General features: G+C 37.3%; 2 protein-coding genes across 2 annotated transcripts; both read right to left on the reverse strand.

Annotated features, from left to right (window-relative positions):
- Positions 1 to 7623: 7623 nt before the first annotated feature.
- On the reverse strand, positions 7624 to 8174 carry LOC133764262 (mitochondrial import inner membrane translocase subunit Tim10-like). The gene has a single exon (XM_062197935.1). The coding sequence runs from the start codon at positions 8129 to 8131 to the stop codon at positions 7859 to 7861; it is 273 nt and encodes a 90-aa protein (XP_062053919.1). The 5' UTR covers positions 8132 to 8174; the 3' UTR covers positions 7624 to 7858.
- A 1114-nt stretch (positions 8175 to 9288) lies between these two features.
- Positions 9289 to 15676, reverse strand: LOC133763640 (olfactory receptor 8K3-like). The gene is made up of 4 exons (XM_062197438.1): positions 14766 to 15676; positions 10143 to 10168; positions 9450 to 9513; positions 9289 to 9316 (listed from the first exon to the last, which is right to left on the reverse strand). The coding sequence occupies exons 1-4, from the start codon at positions 15674 to 15676 to the stop codon at positions 9289 to 9291; spliced, it is 1029 nt and encodes a 342-aa protein (XP_062053422.1).
- Positions 15677 to 21071: the final 5395 nt, after the last annotated feature.

Consider the following 21071-nt stretch of genomic DNA (forward strand, 5'->3'; position numbering starts at 1 on the left):
ATTATATTAGCATGGTTTTGGATGAGTATGGATGTATTTATGTGTGTGTCTATGTGTATGTATGTATACATGCACACACATATATATCCACACTCATGTACCTGTGTTTGTTTTTGTGTGCATGGTTCCAATAACAAAAGTGAGCCTTCAAATGTCGGCAAGCTGGGGTGACCCCCACTTACCCATTTTGTGGCTTCCATGGGTTTCTTCTCCAGCCCATGCTCATCATTAATCACCAGCGGGAATCTCTGTATTTCTGGAGAAAACTTTTGGTACTCAGAGTTTTTTCTTATTAATGTCTGCCACACCTTTCTGCTTCAGGTACTCACCATCAGCTGTATATCTCAGTATTAACTCCACTTCACTCCACTGTGAATCTGAATTGTCTTAGCCACATTTCATTCCTTCTGTCAGATGAGCTCATCTCATTCTTTCCTTGTGACTTCCAGGTACTCAGACTCCTCTCTCTTGTTTTGTTCCAGCAGACCTCTCTTCCTTTCCCTTTCTAGCTTCTATATCCTCCCTTGAATTAAAGTTACTTTCATTTTTCTTAATTTTATTAAAAATCTTACTTGCTAAATATTACTTTAACATACTTGGTGTATATAGATTGTTTACTTTAATATACTTGCATATGGTGAGAGTAATAATGAGAGTAACAATATTTATTTAGCAAATACTCTATGTCCAGTATTATGCTAGGAATTTTTAAATAATAATCTCATTATTCTACAGGAGTACTCTAGAAAATGTATGAATTATTTTCGTTTCTAGTGATATAGTTGAGTTTCTGTTAGATAAATTTAGTAGAAGAATTCACATAAAATAATAAGTTAATTGCATGATTTCAACCTTATTTAGTCTGGTTTTATTTGTCGGTGTGTTTACTTTGTTGTTGGCCTACAAATTAATAGTTACGTGATTCTACCAGTGCTTATATATTTTGTTTTTTCCAAAATAAATGTGATCATGCATATAAACAAGTGCAAGCTTATTTGCACAAAGCCTGAATCCAAAAGAATGCAAAATTCATGTTACCTGCGATGGATGATGTTAACATACTTCGAATGATTTCTCACGTGGCTTTCTCATTTCAATCTCAATAACTCCTTCTACCATACTGAGGACATCTATCATTGAAAGAAGTATAATAAGTGAATTATATTTCTGCTTATTAGAGAAACTGGGATATACTTCAAAAAATTAGAAGATTCTAAATGTTCTCAACATGTAGAAATGATAAATGTTTGAGGAGATGAAAATGTTAGTTATTTGGATTTGATTTATACAGAAACTGTACACCTGTGTCAAACTATCCTGCTATAAACCAAAAATGTGTATAAATATTATGGGCAAATACAAATTAAAATGCGACATAAATGAGACAGGTATTAGGTGCTGTAATGAAGACATGACCAGCAGCACTAACATCTAATATCAGAGAGCTTGGTTTCATGTCCCAGATACACTACTGATTATAGCTTACTATGTATGTGTCCCCTGGAAGAAACCTGTTGGTGATGGCTCAAGCAGTTGGGGTCCAATTATTCATCTGGGGTTCACACCATGAGTTCCCAGCTCAGGTTCCAGAATGGTCCAGCATTGGCTATTGTGGGTATTTGAAGAATGAACCAGTGGATTGCAGCTAACCCCCTTCCCTCTCCTCTCCTTCCCTCTCTCTCTTTCTGACTTTCAAATAAACAGAATTTAAAAATTAAAAAGACAAAGAATTGTGTGTTTTAATGTAAAGATATTTTATTCAATGCATCAAATATGAGTCTAAGGAACTGAACAGATCGTGCTGCACCAGTTCTCCCCATCACTTGTTTGTTGCCCCTGTGTCTAAAATTAATTGCCTTTGTAAGCAGGTTAGTTTATGATTGAAAATAGTGTGACAGCATTTGATCCAGTTAAGATGCTTCCTGACGACATGAACAACTCAGTGCACTGCTTATACACTCAGACACACAATGCAATTCAAAAATTTACCCTTATTAATTGTGATCAACAACATCTTCAACAATAATTACTGAATTCGTACTGTGAATTTGTGTAGTTCACTCTGAGAATGGGTGATAAATTCACTCTCTTTATCTATTGTTAACTCCTTCCTCAACTGAAATACGAATGAGGGCATATCCAGGGCTGCTTTCCTCTCAGTATATGAATATGGCGATGGAAGAAAGCTTCTGAAACAAAGATTTCTCCTGCTATATTTTCAGGATTTTTTACTTTAGCATTTTCCATAATAAGGGCTATTTTAACTTTCTGAAAGCACTTTTCTTCAAATTAGTTTTTGAGTGGAAATACTGTATAGGTCTAACAATATTATGGATTTTCACTGCAAATTTTTAAGAAACATTTTTCATATTAATCATTTTAATCTGTCCCTTCACATTCGGAAATGTCACAATTTGGATAAGAAGTAACAACCTAAATTAGTTCTTAAATGACTTCTGAGATGATTTAGGGAGGATGCGCCACTGGTTTCTCACTATGGAATTTGTGCTAACTTTGTCAGACATGGATTGTTTTGGGGACAAACACTGAATTTCAATGTGTGCTTTAAAGGAAATTAGGACTGGCAGTTGACACCAGGGAAACTTTCTTAAACAGGGCTTCTCACCAGGGACTATCTGAAATTCCAGAAGAGGAGAAAAATTCATTTTGGTTGACTTAAGTAACATTTTAAGCCTTTCTTGGGAACAGAATAATGTATTTCAGAAACACATATGGAGCGTCCTGTGATGCAAAGTATCCTAAAATATCTGTCAGTCCAATGGAAGATAAGATTCCTCTTTAAACTAGGATAGTATGTACCCCCTGCAAGGCCGCTCATTATTCTGTAAACACACTTAACCATTTGCATTCATCAGGAAGGATATGGTTCATTACTCTTAAGTCCTCGCAGCATCACTTTCACTTAGCAATCTGTGGGCAGATATTTGTGTCTTTTGGAAAAGACCTCTCATTTCAATCCCGAGTCTGATTCAATTGAACAATCTTCAAAACATTTGCACCTTCCATTTAGACTTAATAATAAGTAAGCTATTTGGTATAACTTACCCGTGGATAGGATGTGCAAAACCCACTCATGAGACTGCTCCAAGGAGCATCTTGGAGTTTTACTCTAAGTGTCTGGTGTCCCTGAAGAGCTTCACACTGAAATATGTTTCTAGAAACAAGTCCCTGAACAGGGGAAATAAATTTCTCAAATAGAGATTTGATTCCCAAGAGAAAGGAAGACAAATTGAATGTTCATTAGTCCAGACTACATCAAAATTTCATCAGAAGTGAAAATGTAAAGACATCCTAGGTCTTCATAATAAACTGATTCAATGGTTTCATCAGGTTATTTTTTGAGATGCCCCCTTATACCCTGTACTAGTTTATATCCTATACTAGTACTAATTTAGCTGGGACATACTAATTTTGGCTCTAACATGAAGAAAATTCAACAGATAGGGAGGAGAGAACTGTGGCCTTAGTAGTCAGTTGAATAATGGTCATTTTTAGTGTGAATATTGGGAATACAACAGAATGTAAAGCCATCATTCTGGTATCAAGAGCAAACTCTTTAGTATTTGCCATAAAAATCAGATGATATTGAATTAATAAAATATTAGAAAGATTGTAAGGGGCTTAATAGCCACACTTTAATGAAAGTCTTAAGGCATCAGTCATACAAATGTTCTTTTTTCTGCTTTTATTTAAAAGGATCTGGATGGGAACTATATTTTTCATAGAAGTCAGAAACCAAAACATATACAAATATTGCAATTGAGTACGTATAACATTTTGTATTTTGACTATTGTGTGGAATTTTTTTTTTGACAGGCAGAGTTAGACAGAGAGAGAGAGACAGAGAGAAAGGTCTTCCTTTTGTTGGTTCACCCCTCAAATGGCCGCTATGGCCGGCGGGCTGTGCCGATCTGAAGCCAGGAGCCAGGTGCTTCCTCCTGGTCTTCCATGCGGGTGCAGGGCCCAAGGACCTGGGCCATCCTCCACTGCCTTCCCGGGCCACAGCAGAGAACTGGACTGGGAGAGGAGCAACCGGGACAGATTCCTGCGCCCCAACTGGGACTAGAACCCGGAGTACTGGTGCTGCAGGTGGAGGAATAGCCTAATGAGCTGCAGCACTGGCCTATTGTGTGGAATTTTAGTCATTATTTTTTGCAATATAATGCAAAACTCTGATCTGAATAGTTTACTGTTGTATTGTCAGCCTCTAAACTAATTGTCAATGAAGAGTAGGTATTCAAGACACTCTTTGATTGATTAAATGATGAAGTGAAGGAGTGGATATATTATCCAACTTAATATATTGCAAAAAACCAAATTTTTATTCCAGTGACATGTTCAGTTTTTATGTGATTTTAAATTTGATGAAGAAACAAGGCCAATTTGCATAACATTCTCTAGAGTATTCTCTTTTTTTCAATTTTAATTTTTATTTTTTGACAGGCAGAGTGGACAGTGAGAGAGAGAGAGAGACAGAGAGAAAGGTCTTCCTTTACCGTTGGTTAACCCTGCAAAGGCCACTGTGGCCTGTGTGCTGCTGCCGGCGCACCGCGCTGATCCAAAGCCAGGAGCCAGGTGCTGCTCCTGGTTTCCCATGCAGGTGCAGGGCCAAAGGACTTGGGCCATCCTCCACTGCACTCCCAGGCCACAGCAGAGAGCTGGACTGGAAGAGGAGCAACCAGGACAGAATCCGGCGCCCCGACCGGGACTAGAACCCGGTGTGCCAGTGCTGCAAGGTGGAGGATTAGCCTGTTGAGCCACGGCGCTGGCCTACAGTATTCTCTTATTTTAGGATAGGAAAATTTGTTTTTTTTTTTTTTCTTCTTGGTACCAATTGTGTATCAAAAAACTAAAATTAGAGCAAGCTCACTTCTGGATTTTTAGCCAAAATAACTGAAATTAGAATCTCAGAGAGATATTGTGCATTGCTGCATTAGTCATAGTAACTGCGCTGTAGAAATCCTATGAATGATTGTACATGGAAAATAAAGAAAATGTGATATATGTACACAATGAGATGTTGTTTTGCCTTAAAAGAGGAGGCTATTCTGCAACTTGTGGCAAACAAAATGAATGTTGTGAACATTAGCCTTAGTGAAATAAACCTGTCCCAGTGGTAATTAGTACATGAGTCCACTATTGAGGTTTATCTGAAATATTAAAACTCATAAAAACAAAATAGAATAGTGGTTGTTAGGGGCTATGTGTAGGCAAAAATGGGGAGGTTTTGGGTAATAGGTGCAAAATTTTAGTTACACAACAAGAATAATTCATGTTGGCCGGCACTGTGGCTTATTGAGTAAAGCTGCCACCTACAGTGCTTGCATCCCATATGGGCTCTGGTTCAAGACCTGGCTGTTCTACTTCCAATCCAGCTTTCTTCTATGGTCCAGGAAAGGAGTAGAAGATGGTCCAAGTCCTTGGGTCCCTGCACCCGCATGGGAGACCTGGAAGAAGCTTCTGGCTCCTGGCTTCAGATCGGTGCAGCCTCGGCAGTGGCAGTTATCTCGTAGTGACCCAGTGGATGGAAGACCTCTCTCTTTCTCTCTCTGCCTCAGCCTGTCTGTAACACTGCCTTTCAAATAAATAATAAATAAATCTTTTTTATAAAGTAAGTTGTTGGAATCTAGTGTACAACTACATGATCTTGTTGACAACATTCTACTGTACACTCAAAATTTTGCTAAAAGACAAAATCTCTTGAAAACAATTATTTTCATAACAAAACAAAATATTTTGAAAGCATGAAACAAGTATTCATGCTCCAAGAGGTATGAGTCCAAAATATACTATGTAAAGTGAGATACACCAAGCAGTAAAAGCTCACATTTAGTATGATTCTATTTATATGAAATATCCAGAATAAATTCATAGAGATGAAACAAAGATTGATTGTGATCAGCAGATGAAAGACCCTGTTTTATTTATTTATTATTATTTTTAATTTAATTTAATTTTATTTTTTGACAGGCAGAGTTAGGCAGTGTGACAGAGAGAGAGAGAGAGAGACAGAGACAAAAGTCTTCCTTCCGTTGGTTCACCCCCCAAGTGGCCGCTATGGCTGGCGCATTGCAGCCGGCATGCTGCACTGATCTGAAGCCAGGAGCCGGGTGCTTCCTCCTGGTCTCCCATGAGGTGCAGGGCCCAAGCACTTGGGTCATCCTCCACTGCACTCCCTGGCCACAGTAGAGAGCTGGACTGGAAGAGGAGCAACCGGGAGAGAATCTGGTGCCCCAAATGGGACTAGAACCCCCGGTGCTGGTACCTCAGGCGGAAGATTAGCCTAGTGAGCCATGGCGCCGGTGAAAGACCCTATTTTAGCAAAAATATATTAAAGACATATGACACTCACACTTTTTAATTTTTTTTTGGTTTTTAACAGATACAATATAGTTCATAGATAAAATCCTAAGAATATAATTATATTTAATTTTTCCCTTCTCTCCTTCACTTTTGAGATAACATATCTTTAATTTACATTACAGTTCAGGGTTTAATGCTGTAATAAAGAAAGAGTTCAATAAGTAAAAAGTAAAAAGTCTCTAGTTCAGCAAAAATATATACAACGGCTCTAGACATTAATCAAATGTATATAAAAGGAACAGATTTCATGCATTTCATATATACAGTTTTAATAATATAATGGTTGTTCCCATCCTTCTTTCTCCTTCCCTCCCATTCTACCTCCATTTTCCTTTCTTAATTTTCTATTTTTTTTGCAATTACATAGTTTCAATTTACTATTTTCTATTTACTACTTGCTGAAATTCATACAATTTTACACTCTAAATATTTACTTGAACTAATAAGGGAAAATGTGTTGTCTGTGTATTTGGCTTATTTCACATAGCATGATGATCTCCAGTTCCATCCATTTTGTTGCAGATGTCAAGTTTTTATTCTGAGTTATATTCACCATGTATTTATGTCACAGCTTATATATCCAATCATCAGTTGATGGACATCTCAACTGATTCCATATTGCTATCATGAATTGAGCTTTTAAAAATATGGCAGTGCAGGGATCTCTTTCACATGCTGATGTCATTTCCTTTGGTTATGTTCCCTGGACTGAAATAACTAGGCCTTATGGTAGACCTGGTTTTATTTTTCTGAGAAATCTGCATACAGTTTTCTTAATGTTTGTACCAGTTAGCAACAAAACCTTATCAGCATTTGTTACTTTTTTTGAGTTCGGGGTAATAGTCAATTTCATTGGAGTGAGTGGTATCTCATTGTGGTTTTGATTTGCCTTTTCGTGATGGCTAGTGATCCTGAGCATTATTTCATGGGTCAGTGATCTATTTCTATTTCATGATTAAAAATTATCTGTTCATATCATTTGCCTATTTCATAACTGGATTGTTTGCTTGTTGTTTAGTTTTTTATATATTCTGAATATTAATCCTTCCTGGATATATAATTTACAAATATTTTCTTTCATTTTGTCGGTCCCATCTTCACTTTGCTAATTGTTTCTCTTACTGTGCAGAAGCTTCTTAGCTTGATTAAATCTCATCTTCTATTTTTGCTTTCATTTAGAGTTCTTCTGGGGTCTGTCCTGTCCAAGAAGTCTTACAGCATTTCCCTTGACAACCTTGTTTATATATATACACACACACACATATATACATATACACACGCGATCACAGTCACATCCCAGTGTGACAGATACTCCTTCTTCAGCCGGGAGAGAGCTCTGCCACACCCCGGGCCCCTGGACACTCTCCAGAGGGCACAGGCCCAGTGGTCTTCACAGAGACACCCAGGAGGGAGCACTTTTTTGCGATGCATGGGCAGGGGCAGGGTGCACCCTGGGTGTGTGCCGTCTGGGGCCTTATGCAGGCCCTGAGCTCTGCTGTACCCTCTTCATCAGCTCCTCATCCTGCATGGATAGCTCTGTCAGCTTCTTGCCCAATCGCTCGTGGATGTCCAGGTACTTGGAGACACATCGGTCCAGGCACACAGACTCGCCCTTGGACAGCTCCGCTTCCTTGTAGTGGGGAGGCATGCATTTCCGGTGGCAGGCGCTGGTCATTCTGTTGTACCTATCAGCCATCATCTCCACCTCCAGTTCTGCAGCCAGCTGTTGAGCCCTGAGCGGATCCATCTCAGTGCAGCTGGTGAAGAGGCTCTCCTCTGGCCTCCTAGTATTCCGGAAAACTAAAGCGGAAGCACATGGGCCACTTCCGGGAGTCTTTTTTTTTATTTAAGTTGAATTTAATTAAACAGAAATCTCACATACTTCCATGTTCTTAGATACATTTACTTCTTATTAATTAATGGAATGGAAACTGATGCTGATGTCTTACGGCATTTCCCTCAAGTTTTCCTCTAAAAGTTTGATGGAGTCAGGTCTTAAGTTTAAATCTCTGATCTATTTTGAGTTTATTTTTGTATTAGGTGTAAGGTAAGTGATGGAATAAGGGCATAAGTATCAGCTGTCTTAGCTCCTTGCCTGAAAACAGATAAAATTCTCCCAGGGACCCATTTACTCTTGACTTCTTTCAAGAAACCAGTACAGTCCCAAGCCTTATATTGTTTCCACCCCACCTCTTGCATTCCTTTCCAAATAATTCGTCCACAGACAGGAAAGCTGAAAAGCCCAAGAAAAACTAGCCAAGCTCCACCTCTCATCACGGCTCTTACCTGGCTATAAATCGAGCCTGTAACTAAATTATTGCCCTCTGCCATGTATATGGGCGCTGTGTGTGTGCCAGCAGTTAGCCATCTCAGAAAATTTATTTTTCTTCTTGAATATATTTGCTTTGGCTGTGAGTTTATATCCTGTGCCCTTTCTGTTCTGCTCCCCTTTTCTTTATATTTGGTGCCCCATGTGAGGAAGGGCATGGAGATCAGCCTCTGGCTCATTGTGGACTCTCAGGAATTGGCTACTACTTCATCCTCTTGGAAAAGAGCCAGGAGCGTCCCCATTTCTCCAGCATTTCTTTCTTCTCCTTTCTGTGGAAAACTGCTTTGGTCTCCCATCTCATCTCTTGCTTGCTACGTTTTAATGTATTAATTTTTCCAGTAAATGAGCATGAAATGATTTTCCATTTTTTGTATCTTCTTTTTCTTTCACTGATGTTTTATAATTTTAATTTTAGGAATATTTCACATCATTGGTTTAATTTATCTTAAGGTATTTCAATTTTTTGTAGCTATTGTGAATGGTGTTGATGCCATAAATTCTTTTTTTGTAGAACATGGTTGGTGGATAAGAATTCTGTTGAGTTTTTATCTCTCTGAGCACCAAGATGGCAGTTGCTAAGTATAAGCATCATAGAAAAGGTAGCTAAAAGAGAAGCAAGAAAAAAGTGATTGTTAAATTTTTCTAAGAATGTACCAGGCAAAAGCATTTTCTATTTTCAATATAAGGAATATTGGGGAAAAATAGTCATGATGACTGAAGGAATCAAAGTTTTTACCTATTGGCCTCAAGGGTCATCTGATGAAGTGAGTCTTGACCATTCTGCCAAACAATGAAGTTGCCTTTAGAAATTCCAGATAAATGCTTAGGAAATTCAGGGCAAAAACTGCCTAACTTTCATCGTATGGCTCTTACCCATGACAAAACGTGTTCTGTGGTGAAAAAAAATAGTAGATGGTGATTGAAGATCATGTTGCTATCAAAACTACTGATGGCACTTTGCTTCATATAATCTGGGTTGGTTTTACCAAAAAATGCAACAAGACTTCCTCTGCTCAGCACTAAAAGGCATACCCTAACTGGAAATACCATAACTGGAAAAGGCATACCATAACTGGAAGAAGATGATGGATATCATGATACAAGAGGTACACACAAATGACTTGAAAGAATTCATCAGTGCACTTATCCCAGACATTGTTACAAAATATAATTTTTTAAAATCTATTTGTCCTCTCTGTGTCTTTATCAGAAAAGAAAAAATGCCAAAGTCTAAGTTTGAATGGAGAAAATTCATGAAGGTGAATATTCTGGGAAAGCCACTGAGAATGAAGCAGGTGCTAAAGTGGAACCAGTTGATTGATATGAACCAACAGACCAAAAATTCAACTAAAATACAGATGTTAATAGTGCCAAATAAGAAGCCATACTTGTGAAAAAAGAAAGCTATTTGCCTGTTGATTTTACTCACTGTAATTTTGCCTAATTATCTTCTGAGTTCCAGTATTCTTTTAGTGGAGTCTTTTAGTTCCTCTATATAAAGGATCATGACATCTCCAAAAAGAGATAAATGGACTTCATCAATTTCTCTTTTTTTCTGACAGGCAGAGTTTGACAGTGAGAGAGAGAGAGAGAGAGAGAGAGAAAGAAAGAGAGAGAAAGGTTTTCCTTCCTTTGGTTCACCCCCAAAATGGCCACTATGGTCGGTGCACTGCACTGATCCCAAGCCAAGAGCCAGGTGCTTCCTCCTGGTCTCCCATGTGGGTTCAGGGCCCAAGCACTTGGGCCATCCTCCACTGCCTTCCTGGGCCACAGCAGAGAGCTGGACTGGAAGAGGAGCAACTGGAACAGAATCCAGCACCCCAACAGGGACTAGAATCAGGGGTGCCAGTGCTGCAGGTGGAGGATTAGCCAAGTGAGCAGTGGCACCGGCCGACTTCATCAATTTCAATTCGTATCCTTTTGATTTATTTTTCTTGTATATTGGCTGTGGCTGAAACTTCCAGAACTATACTGAATAATTGTCATGAATGTGGGTATTCTTGTGTAGTTCTGGATCCTGGTGGAAATGCTTCAAGGTGCGGGCTGTGGGTTTGTCATGCATTATGCTTACCATATTGAAGTATGTTCCTCTGTACCCAATTTTATACGGTTTTATCATAAAAAGATGCTGTATTTTTTAAAAGATTTATTTGTACTTATATTTAATCTGAGAATTACAGGAGGAGAGGGAGAGACAGAGAAAGAGAAAGGAAATATGAGATGTGTTGTTGAATTCCATTTGCTAGTATTCTGCTGATTTTTACATGCATTTTCATCAGGAATATTGTTCTCTTTGCTGTATTTTCATCTGGTTCTGTACTTAATATAATGTTGACCTCATAGAATTAGATTTGAATGGTTCCCTTCCTTTCACTTGTTATGATTAGTTTAAGAGTTGGTAGAAGTTCTTCCTTAAAAGTTTTGTAGAATTCAGCAGGAAGTCATTTGTTCCCATGCTTGATTGTTTGAGTGGTTCTATATTACTGATTCCCTCTCAGCTTTCTGTTTTCAAAAAACCCAACTCTTCATTTCACTTATCTTTTGTATGGTCGTATTATTTATTTTACTTATGTATTCTCTAATTGCTATTATTTATTTACTTCTGATAATTTGTGGTTTAATTTGTTCTTATGTTTCTAGGTCCTTGAGATGTATTGTTAGATCATATATAAGATAACTTTCCACATCTTGATGTGGAAACTTATTGCTATAAATTTTCCTCTTAACACTGAGTTTGCTGTAGACCATAAGATTTGATGGATTTTTTTTTTTAATTTTCATTTGTTTCAAGGAATTTTTTAGTTCCTCTTTTGATTTCTTCTATAATCCATTGTACAATCAAGAGCATGTTGTTCAGTCTCTAGGTGCTTTTTTATATTTTCTAGTTAATTTCCAGTTTCATTCTATTGTGCTTAGGAAAGATACATGATATGATTTCAATTTTGATTAATTTGTTGAGACTTTTTTATGGCTTATTATAGATTTATCCTAGAAAAAGTTCCATGCACTGATAAAAATAATGTATATTCTACAGCTGTGAGATGGAATGTTCTTTAGCTATCTCTTAGGGTCATTTGGTCTATAGCATATTATTATTATAGAATATAATATTGCTTTGTGTTTTTTGGTCTGATTGATCTATCCATTGATGAAACTGTGATGTTGCAGCCCTCATTATTATTGTATTGGAGTGTTTGTCTCCCTTTAGTTCCATCAATATTTGTTTTATAAAGCTGGGTGGCCTAACATTGGGTTCAGATACATTTACTGTAATTATGTCCTCCTGATTAACTGATCCCTTAGTCATGGTACATGAGAACCCAACCACAACCTATTTTCCCAGCTCCAGGCGTATGTTCTGAAGTCCCAGAATAACAGGTCATGGGTGGGGCAGCAGGGTGGTGAGCACTGTAGCCTGTAAACCGCCCAATTTCTGACTGCAGCAGCAGTGGAACTACTGGATGTCCCCAGATTCAGAACAGAGTCCACCACTGATTCTAGGACAGAACACTGAGTCAGCAATTTAGAGAGAGGAAAGAAGGGAAGCAATGAATCTTCCCTTCTCAGAGCACAGTAGTGCCTCAGACCCCTGTCAGCTCCGGGGCTGGAGCTGAAGTCAGTGGGGACTGTACGGTCTCCCTCAGCTATAGCTGCTGGTGGTTGGGGTCATGTATCTTATTTCCTAGCTTCTCTTCCCACCATGACATTGCCTAGCTGGGAGCCTGTCAGTAGATGCAGGGGTGGCTGGTGTGGAGGGCAGCAGTGGCAGCATGTCTGCCCCTCTCCTCACCGCCCCACAGAGTCTCTGATCTTTTGTCATTGCTCCACTGCAAATTTCTCTCAATCACTCCCATGTAAATGTGATTCTTCCTTTTTCATTTTTTTTTCTTCCTGGCATCTGTCTGTGACTGGGCTCCATATGGCTTCTCACTATTGAAAAGCACAGGGACAGAGAGAAAGGGAGACACAAAGAGAGACCTTCCGTTCACTGATTCAAGTCTCACATCTCCTACAAATCCAGGGCTGGGCAGTCCAAAGCCAGGAACCAGGAACTCCATCTTTTGCTGCCTTACAGGCACATTGAGAGGATTCTGGATTGAAATCAAAAGTAGGACTTGATGCTGGGCACACTGATAGAGTTTGCCAATGACCCAAGCTGTTGCTTATCCATGGTGCCACAATGCCTATCACAGAATCATTGCCATTGTGTAAGTATAGGTTTTGTTTTCTATAAGTTTCAAATTTGGGGTAGTGACATTAGCTTGCATTTTCAAATTACCCAACTTTTACAAATTAAATTAACTAAGAAGATTCTATGAACATTGAATGTCTGGCAAATGTTAATCCAGGCTCTCTGTCCAACATTCATTTTCTATGAAATTAAAATATTTGCACACACACATATATATATATATACAAATACATATATTTTATATTACATTGCAATAATTTATTCACATTCCATTGGCTACTCACATAATTATGCTACAAAGTGGATAACTAAGAAAGCAAGCAAGTTTCTCAGTGATATAAATGATATCCTGTGGATATTAAATAATAAAAATAATGTATGAAATTGGGAGGATTATAAACAGGGATATAGGGAAAATGTGTCCCTCTCACTAGAAATATAGCATGGTTCAAATAGTTGTATAATCTCTACTTCCTCCTAGTAGAACTATCAAATAGATGCAAAGAATTAACTTTACCAAAAGACACTACACTGACAGGTGAATCAAATATGAGAAAAGTGGGATGGGGCCAGCTCTGTGGCATAGCGGGTAAAGGCATCTCCTGTAGTGCCAGCATCCCATACGGTGGCCGGTTTCAGTCCTGGCTGATCCACCTCTAATCCAGCTCTTTGCTATGGCCTGGGAAAGCAGTAGAAGATGGCCCAAGTCCTTGGACCCCTGCATCTGCATGGGAGACCTGGAAAAAGCTCCTGGCTCCTGATTTAGGATTAGCACAGCTCCCACCATTGCAGCCAATTTGGGAGTGAACCAGGAGATGGAAGACCTTTCTCCCTCTCTCTGCCTCTCCTTCTATCTCTGTGTAACTCTGACTTTCAAACAAGTAAATAAATATTTTTTTAAAAAAAGAAAGTGGGGCAACAAATCCACTTCATAATAATGTAGGCATCTTGTGCAAGCATACAACGCACCAATAGACTATGACTTTTAAACAAGAATTCCTCTTTTCTTCATTAAAGTTTAGCCATTCATTAGACAAAAACTGGCAGTAAGAAATCAAGATGAAGTGTGAAAAGTGCACAATTCCCTGAGAGATTTCATGGCAGATCTCAAGAATTTTATTTTAACTGATTTATCTACAAATTGATTGATTTGGATGTAATCAGATACTGCATTAAAACTGTGAGTTGCTGATTTGTCAAAATCTTGTGTTCATGGGCTCTCTCGGGCTAATCTCTGAATATAAGAGCACTGTGACTAAGAGAAGGACTCTAAGATCCATACGCAAAGTAGTGGTCTTTGCATAAATTCACATGACTGCTTCCTTCAACTCTTCACTCCACAGTGAGCTTCCTGATAACTGCAGTATGGTTGGATTTGAACACAGCTCATAAAAACCTATAATTCTAAAAACAGAAAGAATGTTCTTACATAAAACACATACACAAACACATGCACATACAGACTGAAACATGTATTATGATAATAAGAAATAATGCAAAAACCATTTGACCCCTCTTTTGCAATAGAAGTCTTCCTCATCACACACAGAACACTCAGTCTCCTTGTCTGCTCTTAGTCTATGGTCCCTAAACATGGGTTACTGTGCTATAAAATAGTCTCAATTCTTGCTTTTGTAATTCATCTTTTTGTATCAAGGAAGACAAAATATTTTATTTTTTTTCACTAGTGCATTTATAGTACTTAGAAGTATGAATAGTATTGAGAACATGAATAAATATATGTCGAGTCTATATGTGCAGTACACTCTAGAGGAAAACAGAAAATTCACACCCAGATCTAATTGTAAGACTTATACTCATTGTGAACTTTAGTAACCAATATCACATATTTTATTCAATGTCCTTTGCAGGGCATATTTTACATCCTTGTTCCTCAAGCTATAGATCAAGGGATTCAACATGGGGATAATCAGGGTATAAAATATAGATGCTACTTTATCAGTATCAAAAGAATGACTGGACTTGGGCTGCACATACATAAATATCAAAGTCCCATAGAACACTGTGACCACTGTCAGATGGGATCCACAGGTGGAGAAAGCCTTGTATCTGCCCTCAGCAGAGTTCATCCTGATAATAGCCACAAGTATAAGCAAGTAAGAGATAAGAACTATTAGAAGAGATGAAACTAAATTGAAAGCCGCTAAGATCAGAATTATCATTTCAATTTCATGTGTATTTGAGCAGACCAAAGATAACAAAGGGAGACTATCACAATAGAAATGACTGATTACATTGTAGCCACAGAAAGTTAAAGTAAAAATCTTTGTGGTGACAAGAAGAGACACAAATGTACAATAAAGATAGGGAATTGCCACCAGCACCCAACATACCCTTTGTGACATAATGACTGTGTAGAGCAAAGGTTTACAAATGGCCACATAGCGGTCATAGGACATTGCTGACAGAATAAAAAGCTCACTAATAATGAATACGAGAAAAAAAGAAAGCTGTGTAGCACAAAAATAATAGGATATTGTATTCTGATCCACAACAAAATTAACTAACATTTTGGGTCCTATAGCTGTAGAATAACCAAGATCTGTAATAGCCAGGTGTCTGAGAAAAAAGTACATGGGAGTGTGCAGCTTATGGTCTGTCTTGGTGAGGATGATCATACCCAGGTTTCCCACTGCTGAAATCAGATAAACGATGAGGAACAACACGAAGAGTGGAGCCTGCAGCTCCGGGCGATCTGTGATTCCCATCAGAATGAATTCCTTCACCACTGTGATGTTGTGTCTTTCCATGCAGGTTGATCAGAAAACCTATTCTGGATAATAGCATCAGTATAGTCAGTAGATTTTAGAATTTTCATCTGGTTGATATTTATCATGCAAAACTAGTGAAAATAAAAAAAAAAATCTCAACTCCCAATTCTGAATATTTGAAAATTAGGCCATCTCTACATTAAAAAAATGTATGTGAGTAGATAAAACAACAGAGATATATGAGTGGTTTTCAGTTGGGGTCATATTACAAAAGTAATATTACCCATTGTCTAGAGGTATTTTGGTAATCGTAACTGGGATTTGAGTTGCTGCTGGTGTCCAATAGTTAGATGGCAATTATGCTCATGTACATTTTAAAATATCCAGTGTATAGATGACAACAATATTCAGCCAAAACCACCAGTCGTGCAAAGATTGAGAAACTCATATAGAAAGACAGGTAGATATAGATAAGAATGTAGACATATAGACATAAATATGAATGCAAACTTCATAAAGTTTGGGTAAAGAGGAATTAAAATATCTATTTAGGAGCAAAAACATTGAAATACATGCATTTAAGTGGTTTTCAAAATATATGCAAATGTACTATGACAAACTATCAAGCATGGAATTCAAAACTGCTACCTTTGAATTCCACTTTCCATGAATAAAGTCAAAATGAAAAAAATTCTAAATATTTTTCAATATTTGTAAAGCTTTGGGTGTTCAATAAATGGAAAATTGTTGCAGTATCATTTAAGTTTTTTATTAACTGTTTATATAATTTTAATTACAATATATCTTTATTAATTATATGTAATATAATTCCATTATGTATATACAAGTTACATCCATAAAATTAATAAAATTTGAAAAATGCATTGTATTCCTGACGTCAAACATACTCCTATAAACCCTTATGTCTACAGATGGACAGTCAAAATCAGCTCTTGATAGAGATTGGATAGTTGCATGAGAAAGAAGTCTGTAGATCACACTGGGGATAGTCTTTATATAAGAAAATGTGCCAGAATATGTATGTATATCCATGGGTTTGTAGAGAGGTAGAATACCTACAGCACTTTAAGTTATGGTATACACAAAGATGACAATGGGAAAACTATATATATATATATATATATATATATATATTCTCATATATAAAACCAACAATTCCTTGCAGGGTTGTTGGGATGATAATTGATGATTAAATTATCTTCCATGTCCATTTACTGGGAATAGTCTCAGATATCATGTGAACAGTATTTTGTTTTTGTGTTTTTTATTTAGGGTGATAGTAGCTTACCAGAAAGGTATTTTCTTCACAAATAAACATGTACATTCTTCTCATAGGTGACTTAACTTTTTTCCCAAATCTGTAATGATGAATAGGTGAAGGAACAAGTAAGAAAGAACACATGAAATTCATCTCAATTCCTACATTAACCTCCTACCCATGAATAAAACTGGACAACATGGTGTTGTTTTGTATTACTTCTATTTCTATTTCTGTAAGTATCTTAATATAAGTTAACTTGATATAAATTCACTGAAATATCCATCTTCCTTAGGAACATTTTTATCCTAACTGATATATATTTAGTGGTGTATAACAAATCAGATGTACTTTATCATGTAGGAACCTGGGGAGTATGATAAAAAAGATAAATTATGAGACATGTCTTTCTAATTTGCTTTATACATTGAATATTCATAAAAATTTCCTTTTGATAAGGAATACTATTTTTTTTTCTTATTTTGACAGGTAGAGTTATAGACAGTGAGAGGAAGAGAGAAAGAGAAAGGTCTTCCTTCTGTTGGTTCACTCCCCAAATGGCCGCCATGGCTGGGGCTACACCAATCCAAAGCCAGGATCCAGGTGCTTCCTCTTGATCTCCCATGGGGGTGCAGGGGCCCAAACACTTGGGTCATCCTCCGCTGCCCTCCTGAGCCACAGCAAAAAGCTGGACTGGAAGAGAAGCAACCAGGACTAGAATAAGGCACCCATATGGTATGCTGGTGCCACAGGCGAAGGATTAGCCAAATGAGTCACCACGCGGGCCCCAGGAATACTATATTTTTAAAGGGACAAAATGTTTTCAGCTTTCATAATAAATTTTATAAAATTTTATGTTGAATAAAATTTTCAGTTTGTTACACAATAGTATTTTAGGGACTAGATAAAATGCACTGAAGATGAACTATACCTGGATTCTTGAATGAGATTAAAATCCTTTTGCACATTAAGATTCTAAAACTTCAAATATCCTGTGACTATTTAAAATTCACCATATGTGAGTGAAATAGACATCTCTTCATTTCATTATTTGTTATAACCCTGCCTAGATTCCTACTGAGCTATGTTCTTTTTACTTCTTATTTGTTGAATTTTATTTAGTGTAACATTAAGCCTTTGACTATGATGAAAATTAAAAATAATTTATCTCAAAGATTAAAAATATTAAAGAACCCTCCAAGAAATATGACACACAATGAAGATAATTATGTGTAACAAACAATGTATAGCTGAGTTTTTAGAATAACTTGAAGATTAAAAAGTATATTCTAATAGCAGATGAGTGGCATAATACATAAAATATTTATTATTCATGTAAAAACTAAGAACTAATGATTTCTGAATGATTTAGAGAAAAATGGTACTCTGTACAATGAAATCATCATGGTAAATGTTCTCTGAATAAGCTATAAGCTATAAGAAAATAAAAACACATAAGTTTACAGCATTGTATTTGTATAGGTGATTACAAATAATTTGCATGTAATTTTGATAATACTATGCATAAGGTTGTGATTACCAGATAGTCTCTCAGGCTCCTATGTAAACACATTTGTTTTATTAGAAATATGGAAAAATGGGGGGGCCAAATTGTTTCATAACAGGTAATACTACCATCTACTATGGCGGCTTCCCGTATGGGCACTGGTTTATGTCCCAGCTGTTCCGCTTCTGATCCAGCTTGTGCTAATGGCCTGGGAATAGCAGCAGAGGATGCCCTAAATGTTTGGGCTCCAAATACCTATGTGGGAGACAGGGAAGCAGCTCCAGGCCCAGCTGGGCAGTTGTGACCATGTGAATAATCAGCAGATGCAAGACCTCTTTATCTCTCCTTCTGTCTCTGTAACTCTTTCAAAATAAATAAATAAAACTCTTTTTAAAAAAAGAAATGCAGAAAAATGTATCTGATTGTAACATTAGAGAAATAGCTATAGTAAATACAATAAGAAACAGTGAAAAGCTTTTTGTTTTGTTTTGGTTTGATTTGGCTTGCCTTTATGAAAGACTGAGAAATAAAGTTCCCATGGTAAGGACCAATTTCCATAAAAGGTAAGGAATGTATTATCCCACCAGTGTTGTAGTTCAAGATTTAAAAAGACAAATTGATTTTCGTGATGTACTACCTTTGCAGATTTCTAAAATTTTATTTAAAAAAAAAATTCTTGTTGAGAAATATCCCATGTACTTTTTGTCAAATCACACTGCAAAATGAAGAAGATTTTTCCATGACCAATAAAACGATGTAGTTAAAATCTATTAATTAGCAAACAATGCTGTTCATGCAGGAATGTGAAATAGAAAATCCCTTTCCCCAAAAAGCGATCAGAAATGAGTCATATTTAGAAATAAATGTACATAGTGACTAATAATAATTCATTTTTGAGCGGGGACTAAACGAGTCTCGAGGTACTAACAACTGTGTAGGTGGAAGGCCATCAAAATAAGAGGAAACACCTCTGCAGCTCCAAATTCTGCCATTGGGAGAACCCACGTCCCTCTGTCTTTTATCACTTGACGTGTGCTCAATATATAACTATTTGTAATAAATGTTTTCTAATTTCTGAACTCACAGTGTATGAGTTTAAAGGATTCTCATGAACGCTTAACCTCTCATGTGAAAAGGTATGTGAAGAAAATTAATGTGAAGCAAAAAGGAGAGAGGTCCTAATCCAGCCTGGGCCTTATTGAGAAGCAGAAGGCACACACGTAGAGTGGAACAGAATACATTTTACCGTGACTCTGGCATCTAATATAAGTGAAAGTTGTCATATGTCACTGAAACATTGCAAATACATACAGCATCACATGCAGCATTCCGTCTTGGTTACCTGCACTGAAATCTCGCTGTTGACTCTCCCGTGTGTTTCTTCATTCTCCCAAGGTGTTTCTTAACACGGCATTTTTGAGGACAATTTATGGATTTTTTTTTCACCTTTTGAGACTCTCCCTGAGGAGATGCCAATCAATTTGTTGATCATCCCTAAAGTATTTGAAAATTTAATGAAATACCGGGAGGTTGTCCACTAATTACCAGTGACAATTTATAATGAATTGTGAATTGTGATTTTTTTTTGTCTGTTGTGCACTCCTGCAATCCCACTTGATGCTGTTTATCCAAAGCCTTTGGTATCAGGATTTTAGAGATTTACTAGTGTCCCCGTGTACATTGATGCCTGGTTTGAATATGGACTCATGGGGCTGGCATTGGGGCATGGCAGGTAAGGCCACTGCCTGCAGTGCTGGTATCCCATATGGGCACCAGTTTGAGTCCTGGCTGTTCCACTTATGATCCAATTCCCTGTTAATGTGCCTGGGAAAGCAGAAGAAGATGGCCCAAACGTTTGCCACCATTGTGGGAGACCCAGAGGAAGCTCCTGGTTCCTGGCTTCAGATTGGCCCAGCTCCAGATATTGAGGCCATTTGGAGAATGAATCAGCAGATGGAAGATCTCTCCCTCCTTGCCTCTCCCTCTCTCTCTCTGTGTATCTCTGTCTTTCAAATAAATAAATTTTAAAAAATGAAAAAAATATGGAAACAACCTAAATATCCAATTGGTTGATGAATAATAAGTAAAATGTGTTATATTCAAGAAGTCTTCAAAATGCTTATGAAAATGTGTATTATAAAAAATTGTGCATACATTTCAAAATGGTTTGCAACAAAACAATAAACTACATGCATTTTAATTCTACTTCTCCACAACCTTATTTTTTTTTTTTTTTAAGATTTATTGTCTTATTTAAAAGGTAGAGTTGCAAAGAGAAGCAGAGGCAGGGACCATCTGCTGGTCCACTCCCCAACATGTCCATAATGGCTAGGGCTTTGCCAAGCCAAGTTCCGCAGTTTTCCCATGTGGGTGTCAGGGTCCAGTACTTGGGCCATCCCTCTCTGCCGTCCCAGGCACATTAGCAGGGAGCTGGATCAGAAGTGGAGCAACCAGGACTCGAAGTGAAGACCATCTGGGATGCCAGCACTGTATAAAAAAAGTGAAAGTAAAAAATAAACTAAGTATCAATATATGCTATAATAGGTATGACTCCTGGAGACATATTTTTGTTATTTTGAAGCAGCTAAGCAAAAAATAGTACCTTTAATATGATCCCTTTATATAAAATATCCAAAGTAGAGAAACAT

Source organism: Lepus europaeus, chromosome 7, assembly GCF_033115175.1.
Source record: "Lepus europaeus isolate LE1 chromosome 7, mLepTim1.pri, whole genome shotgun sequence".
NCBI lineage: Eukaryota > Metazoa > Chordata > Mammalia > Lagomorpha > Leporidae > Lepus > Lepus europaeus.

Excerpts from the sequence above, each read along its gene's own strand:
- LOC133764262 (XM_062197935.1), bottom strand. The coding sequence starts at position 8,131 with ATGGATCCGCTCAGGGCTCAACAGCTGGCTGCAGAACTGGAGGTGGAG.
- LOC133763640 (XM_062197438.1), bottom strand. The coding sequence starts at position 15,676 with ATGGAAAGACACAACATCACAGTGGTGAAGGAATTCATTCTGATGGGA. Across the intron at positions 10,169-14,765 it reads AAATATGCCCTGCAAAGGAC|TCAGAAGATAATTAGGCAAA; the intron begins ATTGAATAAAAT and ends GAATACTGGAAC. Across the intron at positions 9,514-10,142 it reads GATAATTAGGCAAAATTACA|GCAACTTCATTGTTTGGCAG; the intron begins GTGAGTAAAATC and ends GAATTTCTAAAG.